We start from the raw sequence: 27,071 nt of genomic DNA on the forward strand, positions 1-27,071 counted from the left end.
CGGAAATTAATTTGTGCATTAATACTTTTGCCGAACGTCACATCCGCTGGACACAATATAGTTTTATGTTTTTTTTTGCCCAGAGTGATAAACCAGGTACCCTTTTAGCTCAAATGCTTGCTCTGCTGTCCCGTAACTCTACGGTCCCAAAACTACGGCTGGCGAATCTTACGTAACACCCTAAGGAAGATCTTAATAGGTTTTTTCCTTCTACTCCTCCCTCTACAAATCCCCTCGCCAGCTAGATGCCCTTAAAACTGATGCTTTGTTTAAAGATATCCCTTTTGACTTCCGGCGCGCACATGAGTAGACGCGAGTAAGGAGAGCTCCGTTAACCCGACTCAAAAACCGGGGTCCCGAGGCTTTGATACCTGACCTGAGGCTGCTGGCCGACAACCCTACGTACAGGCTTCTCTCCGGCGTATGGAGAGATACCTGGTGAAAACCGGGACCCCAGGATTAAAATCACAGGCCCTGCAGACTGACGACATGCTGCCGCTGGGGAAAATGGCGCCTGAGCCGGCCAGGAACACGAGGAGTACGAGCTCGCGCTCGGCATCACAACCTCCTCTGGTGCAGCCAGAAGTGGAAGAAGGTGAGCCTGAGACTATGTTTCACAATATGGACATTTCATGTCGAGTCTTGGCCAGGGAAGTAGCGAAACTTATAGCCCCAGATATCACAGCTTCTTTGGAGGCGATGGTGTCGAAATTATTGCACCAAATTCAGTCGGATGTTTCAGCTCAGGCGGAACGAATTAACGATTTGGAACAACGGTTCAGTTTATTGGAGGATGAGCTAGCGGGAACGCAGGAGGAGGTGAAGAAGGTGATAGCTTGTAATCTACAGCTGGTTGATAAAGTGGATGACCTGGAGAATCGCTCGAGGAGGAGCAATTTACGTATTATTGGGCTCCCAGTCTATACCAGCAGGCCAGCTGCTAAAGTTGTGTGCGGTGGAGTTGCCTCAGGCGCTGGGATTGCCAGCCCCGCTGAGAGCGGAGAGAGCTCATAGAGTGGGACCGATGAGAAGTGTGACCCAAGATGGCGCCCCAGCACGGCCGCGACCAGTCATTGTGAAGTACCTGGACTATGTGGATAAAACGAATGTGTTACAGGCCTACCGAAGGTCATCGGCACAAGTGAGAGTACGAGGCAACAGAATCTTAATGTTTGGAGATTACTCGGCTGAGGTTACACGTAAGCGGCGGGCTTTTAGCACGGTGTGCTCTCTACTGGTCCAGAAACGCATTCGGTTCTCTTTGATGTTTCCCGCCATTCTCAGGATCTTCGAGCCCGGTGGTGGGGTGGAATCGTTTTCTTCTCCAGGGGAGGAAGCTAAATATGTGGAAAGCTTGTCCAAAGACAACAATGGTGATAGCCAGACACACAGGGACAGTCTGCCTCGCAGGGGACGTTCCAGAAACAGGAGTATCAGGAGGGGTCTCACCTCTTCTTCTCCGGATTGAAGGGAGATGCCCAGGCAGTGATGGAAGGAGACTCATGTCATTTTAAGTTTCGCATTGTCTGAGACATAATTGTTATACCTATCGGTGCATCGGAGGTTGAGGTTTACTGATGTTAATGGTAGGGGAGGGCGCAGCTGAAGTGAGGCTTGAGGAAATTTTTGCAAGGAGTCGGGTGGGAGTGTAAGGTGTTGTTGATACTTTCCGGGTATACAGGGGGTTCATGGTATACCAAGGGGTTTTTAGTGGTGGAATGTACAGAGATTTCACGCTAAAATGTGCGAAAAAAGAGAAGTCTGAAACTAGTAATGATCTGTTGTTGGGGTTTCAATTCTGTTTTATGTTTAGGGAGGGGGAAGGAGGGGGGGAAACGGTCTCGGTGGATGAGGTTTGCTTTGCCATTACTGTGAGATGCCTAAAGTAATAACATGGAATGTGAAGGGACTGCAGTCCCCACATAAACGCATGATGGTTCTTCGCCACCTGAAAAAGCTGAAAGCGGATATAGCGATTTTGCAGGAAACCCATCTATTGGAACGTGATTTCCAGAGAATGCGCAAATTATGGGTGGGCACAGTAATGGGCTCTCCAGCAGTTAATGGCAAGGCGGGCGTCTTACTCCTCATACACAAAAGAATTGAATGTTCTGTGATTACTTCTGAGCGGGATGAGGGGGGCAGATATTTGCATGTGATCTTAGAGGGCGCCATGGGGAGAGTGAGTTTGTACTGTATATATGCACCGAATGACAACAATCGGGTCTTTTTTCAATTTCTGGAAGGAAAACTTTTAGCGGATAAAGAACCTCAGATTCTACTGGGAGGGGACCTTAACTCAGTCTTATGCACAACAGAGGACAGGCGAAGGGGAGATAGTAGGGTATTGGTTGAAAGAACACACAATTAAGTCTTGGCCCCATTACTGTCTTCCACGGGCATGGTAGATGTATGGAGAACACAATTTCCATTAGGTAGAGAATTCACTCATTTTTCTCATGCGCATACCGCATGGTCGCGCATTGACTACTTTATGGCTTCTCCGGTGCTCCTCCCTAGGATCCTTAGTGCTCGCATAGAGGACTTGGTGATTTCAGACCATTCACCGGTTTCTCTGATCTTGGCAGATACATTTAAAAGGGGGTCGGATATATTGTTAAAATTTCCGTCGTTTTTGGCAACTGATGAATCCTTTCAATCATGCTTGAAGGGGTGGTTATGGGAATATAGTCAGGAAAACCAAGCTCATAGAGAGAACAGCCACTTGTTTTGGGACACAGCCAAGGCAGTGCTGAGGGGGAGGATCATTTCTTATGTGGCGTCGCTTAAACGAAAAACCAACAAGCATTATAACGAGTCTAGTAGGAATCTTCGCATGAAATACACAGCGTACTTGGCAAACTCTACACTAGCGCTTAGGGGGGACTGGCTCACGGCTAAGGCAGAGTTTGAAATGTGGCTGGATAAAAAAGAAAGGTTCCAGAGAGAGCAAACAACTGTGCATTTTTTTAGATATGGGAACAAATCAGGCTCCCTGCTGGCCAAAATGGCGAAAGGACAATTTCGCCCGACTCACATAGGGGGGTTGAGAGATGGGAACGGGGAAGTACAGAAAGATCCAAAGATCGTCAATGATATACTGGGAGATTATTACACTGCGCTATATGCACAGGACACTTCGGAGAGGACTGAGGGGAGGGAGTTTCTGGACTCCTTAACGTTACCATCTCTCTCGGACTCTGATAGAGAAGCATTAAATGCATTGATCACGGAACAAGAGATCATATCGACCATTAAATCATTGACGAATAACAAAGCGCCAGGGCCAGATGGATTTTCCCAACGACATACAAACTTATGAGGGAGGAAGTCACGCCCATTTTATTGCCGGTGTATAATCATATGCTGTTAAATAAGGAATTCTTGAAATCGGGCAATGTAGCTTATATCAAAGTATTGTACAAGGAAGGGAAAGACCCGGCTAACCCGGGGTCTTATCGCCCAATCTCTCTGATAAATCAGGATGTTAAAATATTGTCAAAGATACTGGCCGACAGGTTGGCCATGTTTCTCCCGACTCTGATTGGGCCACACCAGGTGGGTTTTGTTAAGGGGAGATCGGCGGTCAAAAACATACGCACGGTTTTGGCGGTACAAGACGCAATGAGGACTTCTAATATGGAGGGACATGATTCGCCAGAAATTTTAACGCTAGATGCCGAAAAGGCCTTCGATAATGTCCACTGGGATTGGCTGAGGTTAGTTCTAGATAGATTTGGGATACAAGGATTGTTTAGGAATTACCTGGAAGAGTTATATTCAGAACCTCTAGCTAGGGTGTTCACTACAGGTTTTCTGTCAGCACCGATACATTTACAGAAGGGAACAAGACAGGGATGCCCCCTGTCTCCCTTGCTGTTTGACTTGGCTTTGGAACCGCTAGCGAGACATCTTTTGTCCTCCAGGGATTTTGAAGGGATAATGGTTGGCAGACAGGAGATCAAACTGACATGCTTTGCTGACGATCTTCTGTTGTTTCTAAAATCGCCTGGGGATCATTTGGGGGGGTGCTGGAGAAGCTAAGATACTTTGGGTCATTCTCAGGCTATAAAGTCAATGCGCAAAAGAGTCAATTACTTTACTTGAAGGAATCAGGGGCAAGACCACCCTTGCAGGGTACGGTGGAAATAGCCAGATCTTATATCACATACCTAGGGATTAAAATAGGCAAATTTCACTCTTCCCTCTATAAGCTAAATTATTCACCCTTGTTTGAAAAAATTCATAAGGAACTAAATCGATGGGCGTCACTGCCTTTGTCATTGTTTGGGAGAGCTGCTCTTTTAAAAATGATAAGCTTTGCTCGTCTGTTATATCCAATGCAAACCATACCCATATTGATCAAGCATCTAGATAACCAGAAATTACTGACAGCATTTCTACAATTCTTGTGGCAAAAGAAGAGACCTAGGATTGCATATAAAAAATTGGCACTGCCCAAAGTGGATGGAGGCATTCAGCTACAACTTATACGATATTACAATTTAGCGGCCATCTGCAGGCATATAGGGGATTGGATACATAACACTAATTTGTACTCCAATGTTCAGCTGGAGCAGGATTTGGCGGGATCGGTTCCGCTGCAGGCCCTGTTACATCTGCCATATGCTCAACTGCCTACTAATGTTAAGTCAAGTCTGTTGCTGAAAGATACAATCGGCGCCTGGAAGGCGGTGCGGAAGCTTTTTGGTCTTCCGTATGGTCTTTCTAAATTCTGGCCGTTGTGGGATAACCCCATGTTCCCACAGGGGAGTCAGAATAAATTGTTTTCGCAGTGGAGAGATGAAGGGATCAATGTCCTGGGCCAACTCATGTTGAGGAGGGAAGATGGCTTACGTGGCAGGAGGTCTCTAGCAAATATAATCTGAGGGGAAATCAGTATCTGCAATATGCTCAAGTAACAGAGCTATGTAAAACCAAAGTCTGCAATATTGATGTAGTGGAGATGCGGGGAGCATTTGATGGGATGGTGCCGCAGGGTGGTACGGGAAGAAGTCTTGCAAGTTTGTATGGTAAACTTCGGAATGCTCATCTTGATTCCTTTAGTACTTCTTGCTTTAGAACGTGGGAGGTGGAGCTGGAGGATCCAGAAATCTCCAGCAAAATTCGAGATGGATGGGAGAGGGTGAGGAAGGTCATGGTAAATGAACAGTGGCGTGAGATGCACTTCCGGCTTATGCACAGAGCGACATACGCCTTTAATTTATCCTATAGGGACGCTCCAGCACACTATCTGCGTAGTTGTCCTAAATGCGACTTACACAAAGCTAATTTACTTCACGGGATGTGGTTGTGTCCACAAATTCGGACGTTTTGGGATCTTGCTCTACAATTTATTAAAGACACCTGGGGGGAAGAGGTGCACGCAAACCCACAGGCAGTGTTGTTTCACTATATCCCCTTGGATCCAGGTGGGGGGGGACCACCTATAGTGGCCCGGAAAGGAATACATATGGCATTATTGGCTATCAAGAAGTGCATCTTGCGCCACTGGCTACAGGCATCGGTCCCGGAAATTGCGGAGGTCGTGACTACTCTCAAGACTTTATTGGGATATGATAAAACAGACCTAGAAAGACACAAAGAAAGGTCTACAGAACAATTTTTTAAAACTTGGCGTACATTCATTGAACAACATTATCCCACAGCAGAGATAGGGGTGTTCATGCGCACATTTCGACACACATCATGGTATAGTTCACAGAGTATCCAGGGCACGTTAGGCATGCTGATAGCTAGTTAAGAAAATGTTCACCGAGATGGAGGAGAGTTGGGGGGAGGGAAGGGAATTGTTGGCTTTGTTTTGCCTTATTAATTGCTTTGTAACTTAATGATGACAAGTAAAATGGAAAATAATTTTGAAGCTGGAACACATTGTTATATGATGTACGTATTATTGTATGTATGATACACACTGCATACTTGTAACTGTTCTGGCTTTGAATAATAAAAATATATTTGAAAAAAAAAAAAAAAAAAAAAAGATATCCCTTTGCCTACATTAATGGTCCCCCATAAAGATAGTATGGAGGCCCCCATCTCGTTACAGGAAGTCTTGGCAGCTATTAAGTCTCTCAAGTCAGCAAAATCCCCAAGCCCGTATGGGTTCCATAACTTATACTATAAGAAATTTGCTGATGTGCTTGCCCCCCATTTAGTTACCCTTTTTAACTCCTTAAGAGATGGGGGGTCTCCTGGAGCTAAAGCACTCAAAGCTTACATTCCGGTGATCCCGAAACCTAATAAAAATCCCTCCTCCTGTCAGAATTATAGGCCAATATCGCTTATTAACGTCGATATGAAATTACTCACTAAAATCTTGGCCACGAGGCTTAATGCTTTCTTGGAGCAATATATTCATCTTGACCAGGTGGGTTTTGTACCAAACAGGCAAGCGGCTGATTAGACTAGAAGAATTATTGATATTATATCCCTTGTTCATTCACACTGGGTTCATTGAAAACAGGAGCATTGTGCCTGTCATAAGACCTACACAAAGCTTTTGATTCCCTGACCTGGGACAATTTGTTTTTTGTTCTTCAGCGCTGTGGTTTTGGCAACAAATATATTACTCACCTGAAAAGTCTGTATTCTGCCCCATCCACCCAGGTGATGAACAAGGGATTCTTCTCAGACCGTATCCGCATAGCCCGTGGAACGAGACACGGGTGTCCTCTCTCCCCTATTCTTTTTGTATTAGCTATCGAACCCCAGGCCCAGCTGATCAGGATGAATAAAGATATAAGGGGGTGGAGGTTGGAGCTCAGACTTATAAGTGTGAACTATATGCACACAACATGTTGATACAACTGAATTTTGAGCTGAGATGGAGGGAAGACAAAATCTCATATCTGGGGGTTCACCTTACATCCTGTTACTCTACCCTTTATCGCACATATTCTCCCTTTAAAGCAAAAACTAAAAACAGAACTGCTGAATTGGGCTTTTATGCCTCTCTCCTGGTTTGGCAGAATAGCAGCTGCTGAAATGACGGTTCTTCCCAGAATCCTCTATTTTCTCAGCTTTCTACTAATAGATGTACCCCCTACTTACAAGACCTTCAGAAACTTATATTGTCCTTCATATGGGGTCCTAAACGTTGTAGAGTCCCACAGAGTTCCCTTTATGCTCCTAAAGTTTCCGAGGGACTGGTTTTACCGAACCTCATCAAATATTACTATGCTGCTCATCTGACCCCTTAGTTTCACTCACTCACTTAATCAAGCACGGTGGATTCCTATTAAACAGGCAGCTACTCCTGATATTCCTGTCGACTTGTTGATGCGGTTGAAACCTAATCAAAGACTACCTGTGTTATTCCCACTCCTCTCTTCTTCCTTGGCACTGTGGGATAGGTTGAGTCACAGATTCTGGCTTAGATCTACACACACACACACACACACACACCTGCAGCTAGATTGTTTTCTAGTTCCAATTTTGTTCCTGGTATGCAGCCGTCGGCATTCCAATGGTGGTTGGATAAAATCTATACTGTATTGGACACTTCTTTGATAGACTAGGCATAAAACCCTGTCATTTTTATCAATCCATAGATCACATCCCGGACTATGAGATTTTGTATTTCCATCAGATACATAATTTTATGTCTTCTTTTAAACCTATGTCGGTCCTGCAAAAAACTACTGAATTTGAAACTTTGTGCCTAAATAATGCCGGTGGTCGTTGCCTCTAATAGTTATATATTTTTGGTTTCGCCGTTGGACAAACTAGCATATATGTCTATGTGGGAGAGGGACTTACATACATTCTTTTCTGTTAGGGAATGGCAAGATATGGCAGAGCGCATTGCAAAAATCTCCATTAATACTTCTCTGGTCGAAGCTAATTACAAAGTATTTTTACGGTGGTATCTAGTTTCCTCTAGATTGGCCAAGATGTTAACTACTTCCTCACCTTCCTGTTTTAGGTATTGTGGAAATGTGGGTGATCTGCTGCATATATGGTCGGATTGTCCAAAGGTGCGCCGTTTTTGGAGACTAATCTTTAACATGTTGTATTCTATAACTCAGATTAACTTGAAACTCTCTCCATCACAGGCATTACTCAATGAGACCATCCCAGGACTTTCTAAGGCCTCTCATAAATTTATCTCCTTCCTTTTCTTCGCACCCAAAATTGCTATAGCTACATCTTGGAAAAGTTCTCTTATTCCTCTTCACTTAGTATGGCCAATGACCGATTACACTGTATGGTCTCGGACAGAGAAGAGCTCGGACAGAGAAGAGCTCTTCCGTAAAGTTTGGCAACCATGGCTTGGTTATCTTGGGACAATCTCTTAGGTTCACATAGCCTGGAAGACATTAGATCCTCATTCCCTCCCCCCCCATCCCTTTTTTTCCCCTAGTGTACTATTAAATATATATTTGTTTGCCATAGCCTATTTTACGGGGCTTCGAACCCCTGATGCTGATTTAATTTTTGATGCATTGCTGATCCTTTTTTGAAAATCTTCAATAAAAATTATTGGAACATAAAATAAACATTCCCATTGGTTTAGGTCAGTGGTTTCCAATGTTATTACTATAGGGAATCCTCCAGGGATCCATACTCTCATTCTCATCTCAAAGAAATTTGGCATAGGAACTGGCAAAGCATTATATAATCTATATTATGGCCAAGATTTGTTGACTTCTTTACTTGACCCCATAGTTATATAGTTAGTACGGTTGAAAAAAGACATATGTCTATCAAGTTAAACCAAGGGACAGGAGAAAGGAAAGGGATGGGAGAAACTATAAAACTTTGTTTTAACCCTATTGATCCAAAGGTAGGTTTAAAAAAACAAACAAAAAAACCCCCATAAGACATTAACCAATCTTCCCTAAAAGGAAAGCACAGCGCTCAAGTGAGCATTGTGCCGCTGTTTCTGATCGGTTTTACTCGGAAAGCCAAGCGAGCGGTGTACCGGCTAATATACTTTTTATTGAGCCCATACACTGCTTGCTCCGCTTTCTGAGGAAAGCAATCAGAAATGAAGCAGCACAGTGTTCACTCGGGTTCTTCTGCCTCTTAGTTTTAGCGATAAGTGGGGGTGTCAGAAGTTTTAATTTGTGGGGTCCAAGCACTGACATGTCACTATGACTTATCAAAAGTTTTTTAAAAGTTTAGTTACTCTTTAAAGATTTGTAGTAGATCAGCTTTCTTCTATTTTTTAGATTCCTAGATGATTCAATTCAAGAGGTTTACCACCCAACAATGTGTTCCAGTCATGTGATGATATCTTAACAGAGGTATCAATTTGAACCCACATATTTTATGTATTTAAACCTCAGTTATCCAACCTCAAATCCTCCAACCTCCTGCTGTCAGAGATTTACTACACTGTAAGACTACTATGTTAAAAATATTGTCGTCTGAAGTGCTGTATAGAATGGCTGGATTCAACAATCACTCATGCTGATGTATACTAAAGGCAGCTTCTAGAAGAATCATTCTCATAAATTCCTAATTTTAGAACAGAACACAAATAATGATCAACTGATCAGCAAGAGCAAGCAAAAATATATATTTATTGATCCGAACAGCACTCACGCATCAGATTCCAGATACAGGCCATTTCCACAATGGGCATGTGCTTTACTACCCTGAAGATTTTTGTTGATTTGTCCGATCAATACAAATGTTCTCTGAATATTTTGCTCACGTCATAATGATGTGGATTTACAGGAAGTAAACATTTACATTACTGCCCGACCATTTGTCATAATGTAAAACTCTAAAGGATTAAATACAACAATTGTTTATACAGTAATGTAAGGACAAAAGTTATATGGGCCAACACATCTTACAATATTGAAGAGATGAGTGACACAATAATTATAAAAGTGCTGTTTTTGTACATTGAACTAGTAGCTTTCATTTGAACAAGATATAAAACACAGTTTGGAGCATGGAGTGGAGAATAGCCAAAAGACCAGAGGATGTAGTGTTACTGAACTGGAGAATAAATGCTGAAAAACAGGTTTAGGGTATAATGAGAAGAAAAAGCGGAGATACAAAGTTAATACAATCAGAAAATCCCTAAAAAAATGCATTTTTTGAGAGCTTAGATAAGTGGCTCAGTGGTTCAGTGGTTAGCACAGTTGTATTGCAGCACCAGGTTTTGATGCTCAACCAAAGGCAACATCTGGACTTTGTATGTTCTCCGCTTGTAGGGATTCCCTCTGGGAACTAAAGTTTTCGTTCCACACACAAAAACTTACTAATAAGTTGGTTAGTTTTTCTATGATATTTGCCCTAGTGTGTGTGTTATAGGGAAAATTAGGTTGTGACCAGCCCCCTATGAACAAAGACTATTATAAGTGACTACAATCTGTGTGCAGAGTGGCAGGATATGTTAGTGCTACAACAGCATATTAACAAATATGTAGCAGTTAATTACAAACCAAAAAGTAGTGTAATGCCGTATGTAAGAAGGTCTTATAAATAACAAATGAAAGTTTTACTTTTTATTCTATCATTGTGATTTAGAAAGTGACTGAGTAAATGAAACCCATCACTTGTCATCTGGAATCCTTGTTTTAAACGTGTTATAAATTTGCTAATACCAAAAGGAAATGTATCATCAGAAATTACATATTATTTGAATCAGGTTTTTAATTTAAGCATATTTTTAACAAATGTTGGTATTTTTTTTTTAAATTCGTTTTTATGTGATTTGTTGGTGTGGTTTTTTTTGTTTTGTTTTTTTATGTGACTCCCTACAAAAAAAATAAAAAATCTTAAAATATTTCAGTTTTCACACTGGCTACTAGAGAAGGCACAAAGGCGTAAACTACCTGTCTTCTGCAGTTCACTTGTCAGCTTTGTTATGTTGACTAACACAGACTTAGCTGAGAACAAGGGATTTATTGACATCTCTATCTGCACAGCTGGAGGTCTAGATAAGGCAGCATAGCAACACTATACACTACATACATAGATAAGGCTCTGTATGTATCCCTCCTGTCACTCCCTGGTCTCTGGGTGAGGGGGCTATACTCCAAGACGTTGTTATTTTAAAGTATATGGAAACCGTTGAGCTATATAAATATAATTTTTCTGTTAGTGGTTACCTGGAATTAAACATGTTGCACTATGTTTCAGGCAGCAATCTTCCATCCTTCATTCATTTTCAGACCTTTTGATATGCAGTTTGCAAGCTGCTCTAGTTTCAGACTTTTCTACTGTGGGCATGTCCCTCCCAGTAATACATGTTGGATGTCAGTTCTATGGGTCCAGAATGCTGCTGCCTTCACTAGCTCTCATGTATCAGCACAGCTTTATCTATTTATCTATTATTTATGATAGCCTGTGTGCTTTCCTCCTTGAACACTTGGATGCTTTCCTCCCTTTCTATGATTTATAAAACCTCCAAACCCTCCCTTCTGCTATCTCTAAGGCTATGTTCACACTGAGTTTTTTAGCAGGCGTAATTTCTGCCTCAAAATTCTGTTTGGAAGTTTGAGGCAGATTTTCCTCTCCCTGCACGCCGATTTTCGCTGCGTTTTTCGCCCGCGGCCATTGAGCACCGCGGGCATAAAATGCAGTGAAATACACTTTCTCTGCCTCCCATTGAAGTCAATGGGAGGTCAGAGGCGTAAATGCCTGAAAACAGGGCATGTCCCTTCTTTCTCCCGCGAGGCGGTTTTACTGCTCGCGGGAAAAAGACGCCTCTGCCTCCCATTGAAATCAATGGGAAGAATGTTCGGGCCGTTTTTTGACGAGTTTTGCGGCGCGGTTTCCGTGTAAAAAAACTCTGTGTGAACATAGCCTAACACTGAGAGTAGGGGGGGGGGGGGCAGATTACATCATCCTGTCAGGAGAGGTGGACTGACAGATTTGAGTTAGAAGCAGCAGCACAGCCAGTTATCTACAAGAGCTGCACAGACTCTACAGCTGCAAATTGAGAGGAACAAATTTTCGGAAGACTATTTAGAAAGTTGCTTAACTTTGCATTTAGTAAGCAAATGAACAATAACCTAAATTTAGTACATAGGTGTCCATTGCCTTTAATATAATCAATCTAAGCACCAAATAAAGGGACTAAGGCTGTTTTCGGACATGCGTTTTTGCTGCATCTAACTTATGTATAATGTACATAAATAGAAGTTTAATGCTGGGTCCTTTCTATAACTTACATATTGTTACTAAACTGGAGGATTTCTTGTAAAACATTCTTGTTTCTAGATTGTTCATATTAAAGGAGCAATGTTGGGCATCATATATTGGTCCCTACTGAACATACACTGCTGGGTGTAATATACTGTATAATTATAATGACTTAGTCCGTGAAAGGAAGTATTGTAACTCGGGGCAATGTGATTACAATTGCATTAATTCTACCTAATATCCTGCAAATATAATTTATCATTGCGTATGATCTCTGAAAAAGAGATTACCCAGACATCTCTAGTGAAAAGACAGCTTGATAATGACTACAACTCTTTTATATCTTCACTATTTTTGACACATTTCAAATCTAATTGTAAACAAGAACTACTTCCAGGGAGGCTTCAAATGCCTGTCAACAACAACTTCCAGCTACGAGAGAGCTTTTCTTCTTTAATCTTTTGCATATTAAAAAAAATGAAAAAAAGAAGTTGCATGAGCTGTGATTACTCTAATCATGAAGATGCAGCTGTCTTCCTGTATTCACGGCTTTAACAATTAGCAAGAGACAGGAAAAAAAAATCTATGCTGAAAATTATGGAGACAGTATAATGGAACAACAACATACTTTTCTTATTCTATTTGTATGCTGTAAGTTACACTATTAAAGTTAATGAGAGAAGGTCAAAAAATAGACCCTACTGGAAAAGTAGTATTAGGTACCTCTATGGCTATGTTCACACCTTGTTTTTTGGCATACCTTTGGTCGTAAGCATTGGCCTACCCTTTATTCGAACTTTAGCGCACAGTATACATTTTTTTCCAAAGTTGCCCTTTACATTCCTTTTACAATGGGAACCAATAGCAGATGTAGACAACTGTATGGCATAAAGTTGCATAAGTGTGACGTACAGTATACACCGGGCATACACTGAACAAACTTTGAACAGAGCCTTAGTGACTGCACACTATGTTTTTTTATTTTATGGTGGATAGCCGAAAGGCTTTAATTGTATTCATCTTGTTCTTAGAAATTTCAGTTGCATAAATAATGATGCAGTGAGGAGAGAGAAATATTTTTATTATTTTTTGCTCTCTTGATTGACTATATTATCCGGAATGGCATCCTGTTTTTAAAAATGTTATACCCATTTGACTAGAAAATGTCAAAAGTTGCTAGGCTGATAAACTGGCATGTTATTTATTATCAGGTACATTATTGCACACAGCCTGTTCTAACATCATTCCTGAGATACTCCATGTGGTTGAAATCTAGGGTCTTGTGAGGGTTACGGAACCATACTGTAAAATGGTGCAATGTGCTGTTGAAATAAAAAAAAAAATTGTCCATCAGTGCCTGTATACACAGCAGACATAAAGATGTGAAGTTGAATAGCAATGGTCCAGTTTAATTACTCATATGCCATTAGTGATGCACTTACTAGTTTTTCCCCGATCCTATAAACTTTACCCATTCACAATGGGAAATTAACCAAAGCGAACACATGATTCAAACACACACTGATATCCATCATCTATGGAAAGATTTATGAAAATATGAATTAAATCCAGTGCCATTTGGCCATTTTTAATGCAGATACTCTAGAGCCCTCACTATGAATACATTCTTGTGTTAAAAACACATACTAATTATGGAAAAATACTGATTGGACTAATTGACGTCAAGGGGATCTCAAAAATGTTCCCATCTGTCTATTTTTCGTAGTTCTTTAGAAACCATTCCAACACATTGTTATATAATTTACTTATAGCGATTATATGACAACTGTAAGTTCTCAAATGAAAGGTAAAAAAAGAGAAGTTTTTGATAATTTTGGAACACTAAAATAGGTGACAGCTGATAACTTATTTACAAGTCCCACTAAACTAAAACGCCCTCTTCAAAGCACATCAAATAGCAATCTGTACAGAGAAGACGATACTAAACATTATTCAGATGTGTGTACTGCATAATGACAAGAGAACTCCCAACATAAAATAACTAGGTTGCTATCTGTAAGTTTAATAGTTGCCAAAGTAATACCAAACTTTTCACTCATTTTTTTCAGTTCGGTTTTATTCTGTGCAGTGCAGAAAAATAAGTTGTTGCCTGGAAAGTACCACAAGCTGGCCCAATTGCTGCTAACCAATCTTATTGCTTTATATTTATTTGTTATTAAAAAGTTTTTATTCCACACAAGTTTTAAAAAAAGATCTCACAATTTTATCAAACCTCACACTGACACACAAAGGATCACTATAAACTTAGGGTATCTTTGTAAACCTCCTTGCGATGAAGAAACAGTGCAGTGTAATGTGACAGCTATAACACAACTACCTGGAGGTGGCTTATAGTTGAAGCACTCAAGCAACTGCAGTGTGCGGCTCCCAAATTTAACATTTACTGGCCACAATGAACTCCCACTGCATCAATGTTTTAAAAGGGTTTTGTTTTTTTACTCTTTATTAAATCTTCTTAAAAAAGAAAAAAAAGATATAAACACTTAACAATTCAAACACAAAAAAAGAAGATAAAGAAGCACAGAGAAGCCAATATAGAGAAGGTCCTATTACAAAATAAAATTGCATGAACAATATAACCCACACTCCCTGGTGCAGGGAGACGAGAAGAAAAAAAAGGAGATATATATTATATACACACACTTCAGCTACAATCAAGAGGACTCGTAACTAGGGATTTATACTAAGGGCGAGTTCACACAGAGTTTTTTGCAGGAGGAAAATCTGCCTCAAAATTCCTTTTGGCCATTGAGCGCCGCGGGCATAAAACGCTGCGAAATACGCTTTCTCTGCTTCCCATTGATGTCAATGGGAGGTCAGAGGCGTAAACGCCCGAAGATAGAGCATGTCCCTTCTTTTTCCGCTTGCGGGAAAAAGACGCCTCCGCCTCACATTGAAATCAATGGGAGGCATTTTCGGCCGGTTTCTGTCGCGTATTGCGGCGCCGTTTCCGCATCAAAAAACTCGTCAAAAAACTCTGTGTTAACTCCCCCTTAGGGTCTAACTGATCTATCTACCACTTCCATTTTGGGAGCCTCCTTTTTGCCTCAAAATACAATCTCTCATAGAGAAGCACTCTTAATATCGCCTTTTGCCATCCATTCACCAGGGGCGGATCTTTAGCAAACAATTTTCTTATATTCTGCAATCTTGCCATAAACAGCAACTGAATCACAAGATTACAATATTCAAGTTTTTTATATATGTTTGTAAACTGGACATAGAATATCAGAGATATAGGTGGGGCTCAATAGCCACACCTATAGAGATCTGCACAGGGTAGATAGATTCAATCCAAGTCCAGCACATCCAAGTTAGGTGCATGGAATATTGTTCAAGTGCTAAGACCCTAAATTCCTATCCTACCCACTATTAGCCCTACGCGTTTCTTTGCTATCTATTTCTGCCGCAAATCTTCAGGGGCCTACAGCAATCAATCTATTAAATCTTCTAGCATTCTATAAGTCTAAGTGTACAATGCACTGCATTGCACTGAATGCAACAAATCGTGCTACAACGTGGACATAGCTAGCTAGCTTACTATGTCCACGTTGTAGGACGATTTGTCTCTGATATTCTATGTCCAGTTTACAAACATATATAAAAACAAATAAAAATATATAGCAACTAAGGTACTAACTGGACATGAATATATGTGATATGTTATTTTTTTAGCATTATTAGCTAGCAATTTTGTGTCAATGCAAATTGCGAAAGCACTAGACACATATTCTTGATACATTGTATCATTTATCTTGTATAAGCTGACATACTTATGATACAAACATTGGCAATGAAGCATTGACTGCCAATTTATATATCCCTTAAACAAGTCAGAGACTCAGTGAAAATACCCATGTAAGGCCTCAAGCACACGAACGTAAAAACGGCCCAAATTACGGGCCCATAGACTTTTATTGGCCACGTGTACCTTGCCGTATGCTTATGGAAAGGTGCCCGTGCCGTTGAAAAATATAAAACATGTCCTATTTCAGGCCGTAATAACGGCACGGGCAGGCCCATAGAAGTCTATGGGGCTCCCGTAATTACGGGTGGCAACGTCTGTGCACCCGTAAATACGGGAGCGTTGCTACGCGACGTCAGGGGATAGTCACTGTCCAGGGTACTGAAAGAGTTAACTGATCGGCAGTAACTCTCAGCACCCGGGATAGTGACTACCGCTGGAGTTAATAGTAAAAGTTAACTTATCCAGAACTCTTCTTCTTCTTCCTCCAGTCCGGCCTCCCGGGATGACGTTTCATCCCATGTGACCGCTGCAGCCAATCACAGGCAAATAACTGGCTGCAGCGGTCACATGGACTGCCGCGTCATCCAGGGAGGTCGGACTGGAAGTCAAGAGAGGGACGTGTCACCAAGACAACGGCCGGGTAAGTATGAATTTCTTTTATTTTTACTGCGGATAGGGCTGTTCCTTCTCTCTATCCTGCACTGATAGAGAGAAGGGCTGCCGATTAGTGCAGTGCAATTTTGCAGCGAAAACGTTCCCTGTAAATACGGGTGGAATACTGGTGACACCGGACCCGTGTTTACGGGCACGAGTCTGTAAATACTGGTGCAATACGGGTCGAATACGTGTGACCAAGGACCCGTATTTACGCCAGTATTTACGGGAGGACAAAAATATGTTCGTGTGCATGAGGCCTAACTGTGTAGACTTTCACAAGTCCTTTTCACATTTCTCAATGTTGTTACCGCTTGTATTACTAAACCGATTGAAATGCATATTCAGTTCATTATATACAGTAGAAGTATATAATTTTTCCATAAACGCCAAAAATTTAATCTTGAAACTTTGTTTATCAAGTGTAGCCTCCAAAATTCATAGAGCAGATACCAAAATCCCTCTGGAGTGTATCAAGGGTCTTATTAAAGCCGTGAATAAATAAACGTGAAATTTGACATATGCCCCAATTCTGCCAAAACTTACTATCTTCTAGCAAAGCAAACGGCAGAATGAATGCATTTGCCCAAAGTGGCGTAAACCATAAAATCTAATTCCCAATTTCACTTACCAAACCCTATGATATAGACCAAAAAGCTTACAGCTGGGCGGCGTCCTGCTGTGGTCTCCTGTCTCCAAGGCTTCAAATACATTATCCCTCCGTACAGGGCCCCCTGATGCTAAAAACAGTCTTTTTGCAGCTGAGAAATTTCCAATCAATGCTTCATATGGCACGAAAGAAAATGTAGTCTAAAATCTGGCAGTGTAAAGCCTCCCTCTGACACCAGGCAGCATAATTTAGTGTATTTAATAAAAGTCTTCACTTCTTGCCATATAAGATCATTCACAATTGATTCCAGTGTGTTAAAGATCCGAATAGGAATTCAAACTGGAGAATTGCCAATGATGTGTAACACCATAGATCATTTTGATCAGAGCAATCCTTGGGGCCCTGGACAGGGGGAGAAGATTCCAAGTCTTTGCCTTGCTACTCATACTCCCCATTAATGGGAGTATATTTAAAGAAAGATAATCCTGGATACTTTGAAATATTAATCCCAAAATATTGAAGACTTTCCACCACCTGAAGATCCTCTCCCAGTTTGAGAGCCAACCCTGCCTGTGATAAGGGAAGAAACATGGACTTAGTCCAATTAACCTGAATGCCCGACAGGGCCGAAACTCCCGGCTACACTCGGATGGCATGCTCCACATCCAAGGAATGCTTAAGATACAGGAGCATGTCCTCCGCGAGAGCTTCTCCTTCTCCCCACCTTAGCAGAAGCCCCGTATAAGCGGATTTGCCCTGATCTTTAATGCTATCCAGTCTATAACTATTGAAAACAAGAACAGGGATAATGGACATTCCTGACAGATACCTATGGATAATAAGATGAACGGTGACTTTGTCTTATTTGCTCCTATATGTGCACAAGGGTTTTTATACATAATCCAAGAGATAAAAGTTTCTCGAAGGCCAAATCTACAGAATGCTGCCCATAGAAAATCCCAGTCAAACGCCCTAGTTGCATCAATGAGAGGAGGCCCCACTCAAACTTATATTCTTCTTTTTACTACAGGGTAGTGAAAACTTTAAGTAGGTTATAATTTATTGCTTTGCCAGAGATAGGGTGTATAATAATATTCTCTATAATCGCCGCTAAGCAGGTTTGCTTATAATTTCATATCACAACCCAAAGGAGAAAAAGGGCGGGATGAGCGTAATAGCATAGGATCTTTGAGTACTCCCTCCACAAAAGCTTCCTCCAGAGTTAACAAGAACTCCCCCAGGAACTGCTCCTGGAGGATTTATCCCATAATCACTGCCTCGAATTCTGGCCTTATCAGATGTGAATCTATGGTTGTCTGGTTTAGATAATCCCTCGTTAAACGCCCAGTTAGGGTATGTTGAGCTAATAGAGGATAGTCTTCTGATTGGTACAATACAATTCAACAGTTATAAGAGCTCTTATGTGAGTGTTGTAGATGCCGTACTCATTATCCCCCTAATGCATTAGTTCTTGTCTATACTCTACATTTGTGATGTTGAGAACACCCTCAAACATGAAAGGATGGCAGAAAGTTTTACAGACACATATGTTAAAATGTTTTGAGGTTGACTGTATTTAGTCATGTATGAAAGGAACAGGGCTGCACAGCTGCTATGTAAAAAACGCCCTTCTATCCTACATTGATAGAAATCAGTTATACTATGTTCAAACTTGCGTTAGTTGCTTTCTGTCAGGTTTCCGTTGTTTTTTAAAGGTTAGAATAGAGTAGAAAAAAACACAAATAGTAACGGAAACATGACAGACCTATTCAAGGTGAAAGGCAGTAAAAAAAATTTGACTGATATGACGGATCCATCAAACGGATCATAACGGATCCGTCATGTATCCTGTAGAAACTATGACACCATGTTTGAACAGAGCCTAACTTTCACATTAACTTACTTTTGAAATGTGGTCACGTTCTCCCTCCTTTGGCACTGGGTCACGTGGTGCTGGGTCCGACACGATTTTGCCAGAAGTAATAACGTTTCGTTCTGAGATTGTGCCAGTGACCCAGAAGTCGGGACGTCATCAATGACGTGCCATTCAGGGGTGGTCGGAGTCAGGCTTCCTCTCACTGAGCATGCATTGTAAACATCAGCATGCAGTTCCACGCATGCTATGTAGCCTCCTGAACTACTTGGAGGGGTGAGGGGTGGAGTTACACGCGAGAACAGGTAGTGAAAAAGATGCAATGGGGGAGGAAGGAAGAGGCTGGACTACAGAGACAGCTAGGGAGTATGGGAAATGCAGTTTTTAGGTGCTGTTGAAGCTCTCTTGACCCAGAAGTTTTGGGATGTGAAGAAACAGCACCAGGAAGCTGTAGATCATTGTAAGAAGCACATTTTTAGCTTCAAAAAACCTATGTGACATCTAATTTATACAGTAATACTAGGTCTTATTTTAGTTTTTTGCCCCTTTAAGTATACTGTCCTTACCTGTGGTCACAAAAGAAGTGCCCTCAAGAAATCATCTATCCCAATTAGACAGTAATTGCTATGTTATATTTTACTTTAAAACATTAATGTATTACTTAGTAATGGATTTACCCTACCTTGTTCACGTTGCTGATCCTTTTGCTCCATGGAAACCAGTGCTGAGAAATGAGCTTGATCATAAGCTAAGACCAGAGGTGAACAATGACATCTGTTGGGTGGAACTTCAAGAGGCAAGTAAATTCCACCAAATGGGATAGGTGCAAATGCTGGAAAATATAAACCATGTTGCAAAAAAAAGGTTTAAATGTAACAATAAAATCATCTATTTTGTTAAGCTCTAACATCCTTAAATTGTCACTAACCTTTCAACAAACTTAGCATAAATTAATAGTACAAGTGAATATAAGAAACTTTGTAATATACCCTATTAGAAAAAAATGCCTCTTTCTCCATCAGGCTCCTTTCCTCCTCCCCGTAAGGGTATGTTCACACGCACTATTTACGGACGTAATTCAGGCGTTTTACGCCTGGAATTACGGCCGAAAATACTGCTTGAAAGCGTCGGCAAACATCTGGCCGTTCATTTGAATGCTTTTTACGATGTACTGTGCAGATGGTCATTTTTTTTTACGCGCCGCTGTCTAAAGACGGCGCGTAAAAAAGACACCCGCGTCAAAGAAGTGCATTTCACTTCTTGGGACGTAATTGGAGCCGTTTTCCATTGACTCCATAGAAAAACAGCTCCAATTACGTCCGTAATGGACACTGTGAAAAACGCCTGCACATGCTATTACGTCTGAAATTCAGGAGCTGATTTCGCCTGAAAACAGCTCGTAATTTCAGCCGTAACGGACGTGAACTTGTGAACATACCCTAACTTTTCACTCACTGAATTTACTGCTAAAGATTCTCAATTCACTAAAAGATCAGGTTAAATGCTGCCTATAGAAGTCTATGGAGAGGGCAGGGGGAGACGGAGGGAGCTTCTAGAGGGAGACAGAGGCAGGAAGACACACAGACGCTGCTGCAGCTTCTAGTGAGTTTTTTTTAAATCTCACCCAGGGATGGATTCACATCTACACTGATCATTACTGCTGTTTGATGTCCTCCATGCTGCTGCTGCTTCTGAGGGTGTGTTACAAAGAAACTGGGGAGCAGGATGTTCTCCTCTCTATTTGTGCTTTGCATGAAAGACAGTTAAACTCCACCCAAAAGCTCAGTTAAAACTGAGAATTAAATATGAAAACTTTAGAGGGGAATCTGATATAAAAAAAAAAATGCAGGATACAAGGCATAATGGCCAGAAATAGTTATTCCTCATGTACACATACATGACAGCTTATGTTTAAAAAGGCTTCTTTGCCTGTATCCAGTATATTGATGTGAGAGCAATTAAAAACTGTTTTTGGAGGACGCTGTCACCTTGGATTTCTTATATATAACATGGTGCTGGAGGATTTGAGGACTATCCCACATTTGTGAGCACCTTCCACAACCTTGTGCTGTCCTACCCTGCATTTTTTTAGCTTATTCTAAAAAGTCACCTGAAAGGTTAGGTACGCTTTAAAAATGTGGGCCATTTACGGTTATATGCCATATAGAGGCAGGATAGGTAAGGACACACGTACATCAAACAGACATGGAGCACATCAATAAGAAGGAGTTTAACATCTAAACATCTCTGACAACAACAAGCCCAATAAAAATCTCAATGTTATACTTGACCCTGTTTGTGGGAAAAAGGGAATTGTTATCAAAGGAGAAACTGAAAACTCCTGTAAATAACCTCAAGCACTGCCATCTAAAATATATCACAAATGGCCATTTTCCAAGGACAAACGTCTTTCTTTTTCTGCTTTCAAATGACAAACTGCCATCAACATTTCAGAAATAAAATCTAAACATATTTATATATTTTTTTTGCTATCTACTGTCAACGTAGTGTAATGTTCAAAGACATAGTGTATTTAAGTCAACTTAAAAAAAAAAACATCATATCGACGTACAAAAAAAATTATGTTAATGAGTAAAAAAAATAAAATAATGCAAAAATAAAATGTATTGAACCTGAATGTCTTTATTATAAAAACAATTCCTACAAATCCATGGGGGCATAGAGAAGGTAGGTAAAATTCCACCCACTTGGAGTCAACAAGGTCAAACTGAACCTGCTCCTATAAAACCCCTTTTCTTTACAAAGGAAACTTTCATACATTTATTGTGGTCTGCAACACCAACTCACAGTAAGCCATCTCCTAACTGTAAAACATGGGCTAAACAACGCATGACCTGCTCCATAGAATTGGTCAGTTGTAGCCCAATGATGTAGGATCTTGCAGTGATGTAGGACCTAGTCGGTGCCTAAGTGCTGAATTTTAACCCCATAACCCCTTATTCCTGTTATATTATAAGTACTGATTATCCAGATGTCCTGTAATATGGAACCTGGATACCACTACCACATTTCAAGAAAAATTCTTCAATACAAAGCCAAGGTCAAATGGAGACAGAACTAACAAGTATGCCCTGAATACAGATTATGACATATGAAATAAACACAAATTGTCACTGAAGGCATACTTACCTTGTGGAAAGCTGAAACCACCAAGCCCATACCCACTCACCCTCTGTTAGAAAAAAAATGAAACAAGAAAAACTGGAGGATTTCAAACATGGATTTTGACAAGGAAGACTTGACCTTGTCGATCAATCATCCACGGAAGCCAACCTAATAACGGTAAGCCAAATGTGTAGTTTCATTGGTGCAAACTTTCACCAAAATATCATTTATGTAGGAAAATGTTGTTCCCCCTTGGAGCTAGAGCACAATTGCTACTTAATCCATGACATGGGATACTAAGGACAGACTCAAAAGCAATCCACATAATTTAAAATGCACTTAATATTCTTAATGTAAGAATTGTTAATGGCATTCTCCAAGTTAAATGTGTTGGCACCCTTTATGTTCAATGACTCAACCCATACCCACTGAGACACGACCTTATATCACTGACTGAAGAATCTCTATAGTTTTGTGGAAAAAAAATTCTAAGTTAATTAGTAAATTACTGAGCCTGCCCTGAGAGTCTGTAAGGGCAAATGTCTGCTGGTTAAAAATGGACCTGAATAAACCATAGTGAAGGGTGATACACAGTCTTACAACCTCAAAAGTGGGTATTTGGAATAAAAATGTAGAATAGGAAAAATAGTTATGGGAAAAGACCGGCACACTTCTCTCCCTGTATGACTCCTAGAAGGTGGAACATAACCCACTATCTGAAAACCCAAAGGGCAAAATTTAGCTAAATTGTTTTAGTATGTAGCTAAAAAAATTTGCATCATTCTGAAAATGTACTCACTATATGTTCTGTATTACAGGACTACTTATAAATACATGCAAATTCTTACCTTCTCCCCCTGAGTCACGCAGCATTGTATCAGCGACTACAACAATAGGTCGTCTCAATATATGAGCCAGGACAAACACATGAAACTCCTCTAAACTTTCATACACTGGATCTTCTGCATTATCCACTCTGGGAAAAAATAAAAACAAGCCCATTTATTAGTCCATATTTGTCATAGGGTTCATGCACACATGAAGTAATTTATTTAGTGTGCTATACGTTTTTTTAAAGAGAGGCACACTGACTTATTCATTTCTATGGGGTCATGCTCACATTTTCGTCTTTTTGCAGATCATGTGCCATGCACACACATCCGTTTTTTTGCGGATCCGTGTGCCTGATCTACAAGACTCAGGGCAAGTCCTATCCCTGTCAGTTTTTGCGCATCAGTCCCACCTTTCTCCAGTCAACGGTCTGTTAAAAAAACGGACCGCACACGGAACCCATCCTTATGTGGTCTATTTTTTGCGGGTCCATTCAAAAGGACGAGGATGTGTGCATGAGCCCATATACAAATACAGTGAAGAACAACGAAATGAACATTGAAACTTTGCTACATTTCCATTTTAAATTTTGATTGTATAAATATTATTGTATTGTTATTTAGTGACCATATAATATGTATAACAATGACTAATATCAAAGTGCATGAGATCATGTATGGCCACTTCTCTTTATCGAGTGTAAGCTTATCATGGATGCTACTATGTTTAAGTGTATCTCAGATGAGATTATACAGTGTAAAGCCTACAACAAGTAGCTCATAGGTACATTTATGATCTGGATAACAATCTGAAAAATCTGTCCCAAACGGTGATAAAGTTGATAGACAATAAACAAATGGAAGTTGCACAGTCATTGTTTTCAATGAGAGGGACTACTGTGAGTTGCCAAGTTAGGTCCCCAGTCTATAGTCAACAAGTTGATGTCTTCAGTAGTAAAGGTAAAAGGATAGCTGACCAAATATTAATGTGGAGTTTTAAATTAAAGGGGTGATAAAGTTTCAGCAAGTAAATGTTTTTCTTTGTATAATGAAGAGTTATACAATTTTCCAATATACTTTGGTATCAATTTCTCACGGTTCCCAAGGCCTCTGCCATTCAATAAGAGCTTTCATTGTTTACTTTCAGGGGAAACAAATCAGTCCTGATTATAGAACGATCACAAAGATGCAGAACTGATTATAGTTCCTTTTTCATGGTAAAATCCATAACTACACATGGCAGAAGGTAAACTTTGCTTACACATATCAGACAGTCCTTAATGTAAGCATGCTCTGTCTAAAATCTTCTGCCATATGTTTAAGCCGTGGATTTTACCATGGAAAAACAAGTTAAGTAATATACATACGAGTATGTTTGTGGTGCTATACCTATGCTTTTCATTTATACTGTTGAAACCGTTCTACTCTGAATATATCCCTGCATCAAACTTTCGGGCTTAGTATCCTGGTCTCTAGGGCGGACTTTCCTGCTTTATGATTATACTGTAGTTACAGTAGTTATTTGTTTGTTTAAACCAGAATATCCCTTTAGAGGGGTATTCCCACCTTAGACATTTATGTCATATCCACGGGATAGATGCCGGTACCAGCTCTGGAAACCATACCTTTTCTGAGAACAGGGGTAATCTGACCCCTGTCCCACCTGGTGAGGCGGCCACCGCATCCAGTCGGGGAATGAACGAAAAGTTATGGGAGTTATGGAAACAGCCGAGCCTGCTTGCTTGGCAGTTTCCATAACTCCTACAGAAATCAATGAAGAGCCACCTCTCCATTAATTCGTCGCCGTGATGTGGTGGCCGAGTGACCCCTGTTCTTGAGATAGGCGCAGGTCTCAGAGCTGGTACCTGCATCTATCAGACATTTATGGCATATCCTGTCAATATGCCATAAATATCTAAGGTGGGAATACCCCTTTAATGATTATTTAATATACGTTTGTTAAACTAAATAATAGAAAAAAAAAATAAATGTAAAACTTCTCCTTGCAATGTAATAGATCCTTATGGATATAAGAAAATATTTATTTAAGAAACGATTATGTGCCCAAGGGTAATCTCATACAAAAATAACAATACCTAGTTAACAACAAGGCAAAACATTTGATCTCAACAATTGTGTAAGTAAATATCTTACTTTAAGAATTAGTAGTTCTCTAGTGTTCCTATTTTACCAATTAAAATATTTTCTTAAAGTGAACCTGAAACTTTACACTTTTTGGCAAAAAGGATTTAAAGAGTATATTATTTCTTGTATACCTTAAAAATATAATCTTCTACAATCTTTTGTATTGATTTTTCTGCTCTTTTAAAGTTAGAGACAAATTATAAATGACCAGCATTTGAGAAGGAGGATAGAGTAACCAGCCACTTAGCCGAATACATCTCTTTGCCACAACTCTTCCAAGTGCCCGTAACTTGTATGCAGACCTCGAAACTTTCACAGACAAATTCTACACATCTCACAAACTCCTCTTTTCGCTGCCAATAAGCGCTTTGTGTCTAATGTACTATTCATGTTTATAATAAATGTTTTAGCAGTTCAAATATTAGTCCATTCCCTTCCTGTGATTCCTGTATACTGCAGGACTAAGTATTCAGTTGTGGGGAATGGAACTCAGTTACCAGAAGGTGTAATAACTATCTTGGCCAATACCCATTAAGCTGACCTAAAGCAAGGCCAATATTATTGCATAGTGTTATATAACTTTTAGTGCTATTTTATATTTCCTACATAAACGCTCTCCTCTGGACGAGTGTGGAATGATAAGAGGACTAACAAACAAGCTAATAGATTTATATGTTGGAGGGCAAAGAGGAAATTTAAGGAAAAATCTGGAGTAGTCAATTGCAGGTATCAGAGAAGTACAGTATTTGCGGTCTGTATAATTTAAGAAATATAAAACAGCGGAGCAGCAAAAAACGAGTTATTATGTAGGTTATCAGATGTGCAAATCTATTGAGGTCCGAAAGTTTGGACAAAAAAGGTCAAATCAATCAAAATAAGCCAAATAACAGATGTGAACATTTAATTTTAGTGCCGCTGTATAGGGAATTTATGAGCGTACACAGAGAGTAAAATCAGCCAAGACTTGGCTGCATTATCAAAAAAAGACTCATTATAGTAATCTGTACCCAGAAGCGACAAAAGGGTTTCCACGAAATATGATAGCACAAGCAGTGCCTGTACATTGGCTTATTCGTCATATATCTCCATTAATACACTATTTATTTCCCACATAAGGGTTTGTGATTCTAAAATAGCACATATCGACAGTCTCTAGAGTCTGGTACACTTTTTATCATAGTTAATCTGAAGAATTTAAAAATACATTTAGCCTCAGTTTTAATGAATGTATTCAGAATAGCTGCTGCTTAGATAATTCTTTCAAGCAAGTGCAAATAGATTCGGAAAAAAACCGCATACAATCAGGCAACAGATATGGCAAGGCGTAGCGGAGGCCAACGAGGGTATTTGATGGTAATCATGCTTTGCTGATTGCAGAGAGTCTGGAATTGAGTTAGCTGCTCAACGTTGCCGGCTCATTTAAGCCTTTCACTAATATTCCCTGCTTTGTTTCAGGTTTTCTATAATTTCAAAATGTTTTTTTCTATTGTGAATAATCAATGGAATAGGCAGTCTCTAACTGGTACCATGCGGCTCCTCACTGCCCAACCCAAACAAGTGTACATTGTACATAGTTTTGCTTTGTGTCACAGTCCTGGAATGCAACACATATATGATCCTTCCTGCCTAATGGTCCTATCCAGTGCTGATGTGTATAGAAAGCGAAAGACAGATTTAAGTAACGGCTGGTTGGTCGCTTACATGTAAGATCCTGTTGGAGGAATTGAAAGCAGTGTAGGTGCATGGAGGAGATAAGTGTTCTCTATTTTAGGGACACAGGAGCTGGCACATTTATAAAGAGAGAGAAAATCTGGACCACACATTCACTTGTCACTTGGTTGTGTCTGTGGAGGGACGTAGCCTAGATCCAAGGTGGTGAAGCCTGGCAGGAGGGGTGCTGTGGGGCTTCTGGGTTGCTCCCCTTCAGGTGCT

At 40.4% G+C, this 27,071-nt stretch overlaps 1 protein-coding gene across 4 annotated transcripts in view; it reads right to left on the reverse strand.

The window, feature by feature from the left end:
• The window catches only part of OTUD7A (OTU deubiquitinase 7A), a 279,993-nt gene that overhangs the window by 33,396 nt on the left and 219,526 nt on the right, over positions 1–27,071 (reverse strand). For all 4 annotated transcript variants that reach the window (XM_075857888.1, XM_075857890.1, XM_075857887.1 and 1 more), the window contains 2 exons: positions 23,013–23,140; positions 19,721–19,870 (listed from right to left, as the gene is read on the reverse strand). In XM_075857888.1, coding sequence (XP_075714003.1) covers positions 19,721–19,870; positions 23,013–23,140 — 278 coding nt within the window. The remainder of the gene's footprint in view (positions 1–19,720; positions 19,871–23,012; positions 23,141–27,071) is intronic.

Source organism: Rhinoderma darwinii, chromosome 3, assembly GCF_050947455.1.
Source record: "Rhinoderma darwinii isolate aRhiDar2 chromosome 3, aRhiDar2.hap1, whole genome shotgun sequence".
Lineage (NCBI taxonomy): Eukaryota > Metazoa > Chordata > Amphibia > Anura > Rhinodermatidae > Rhinoderma > Rhinoderma darwinii.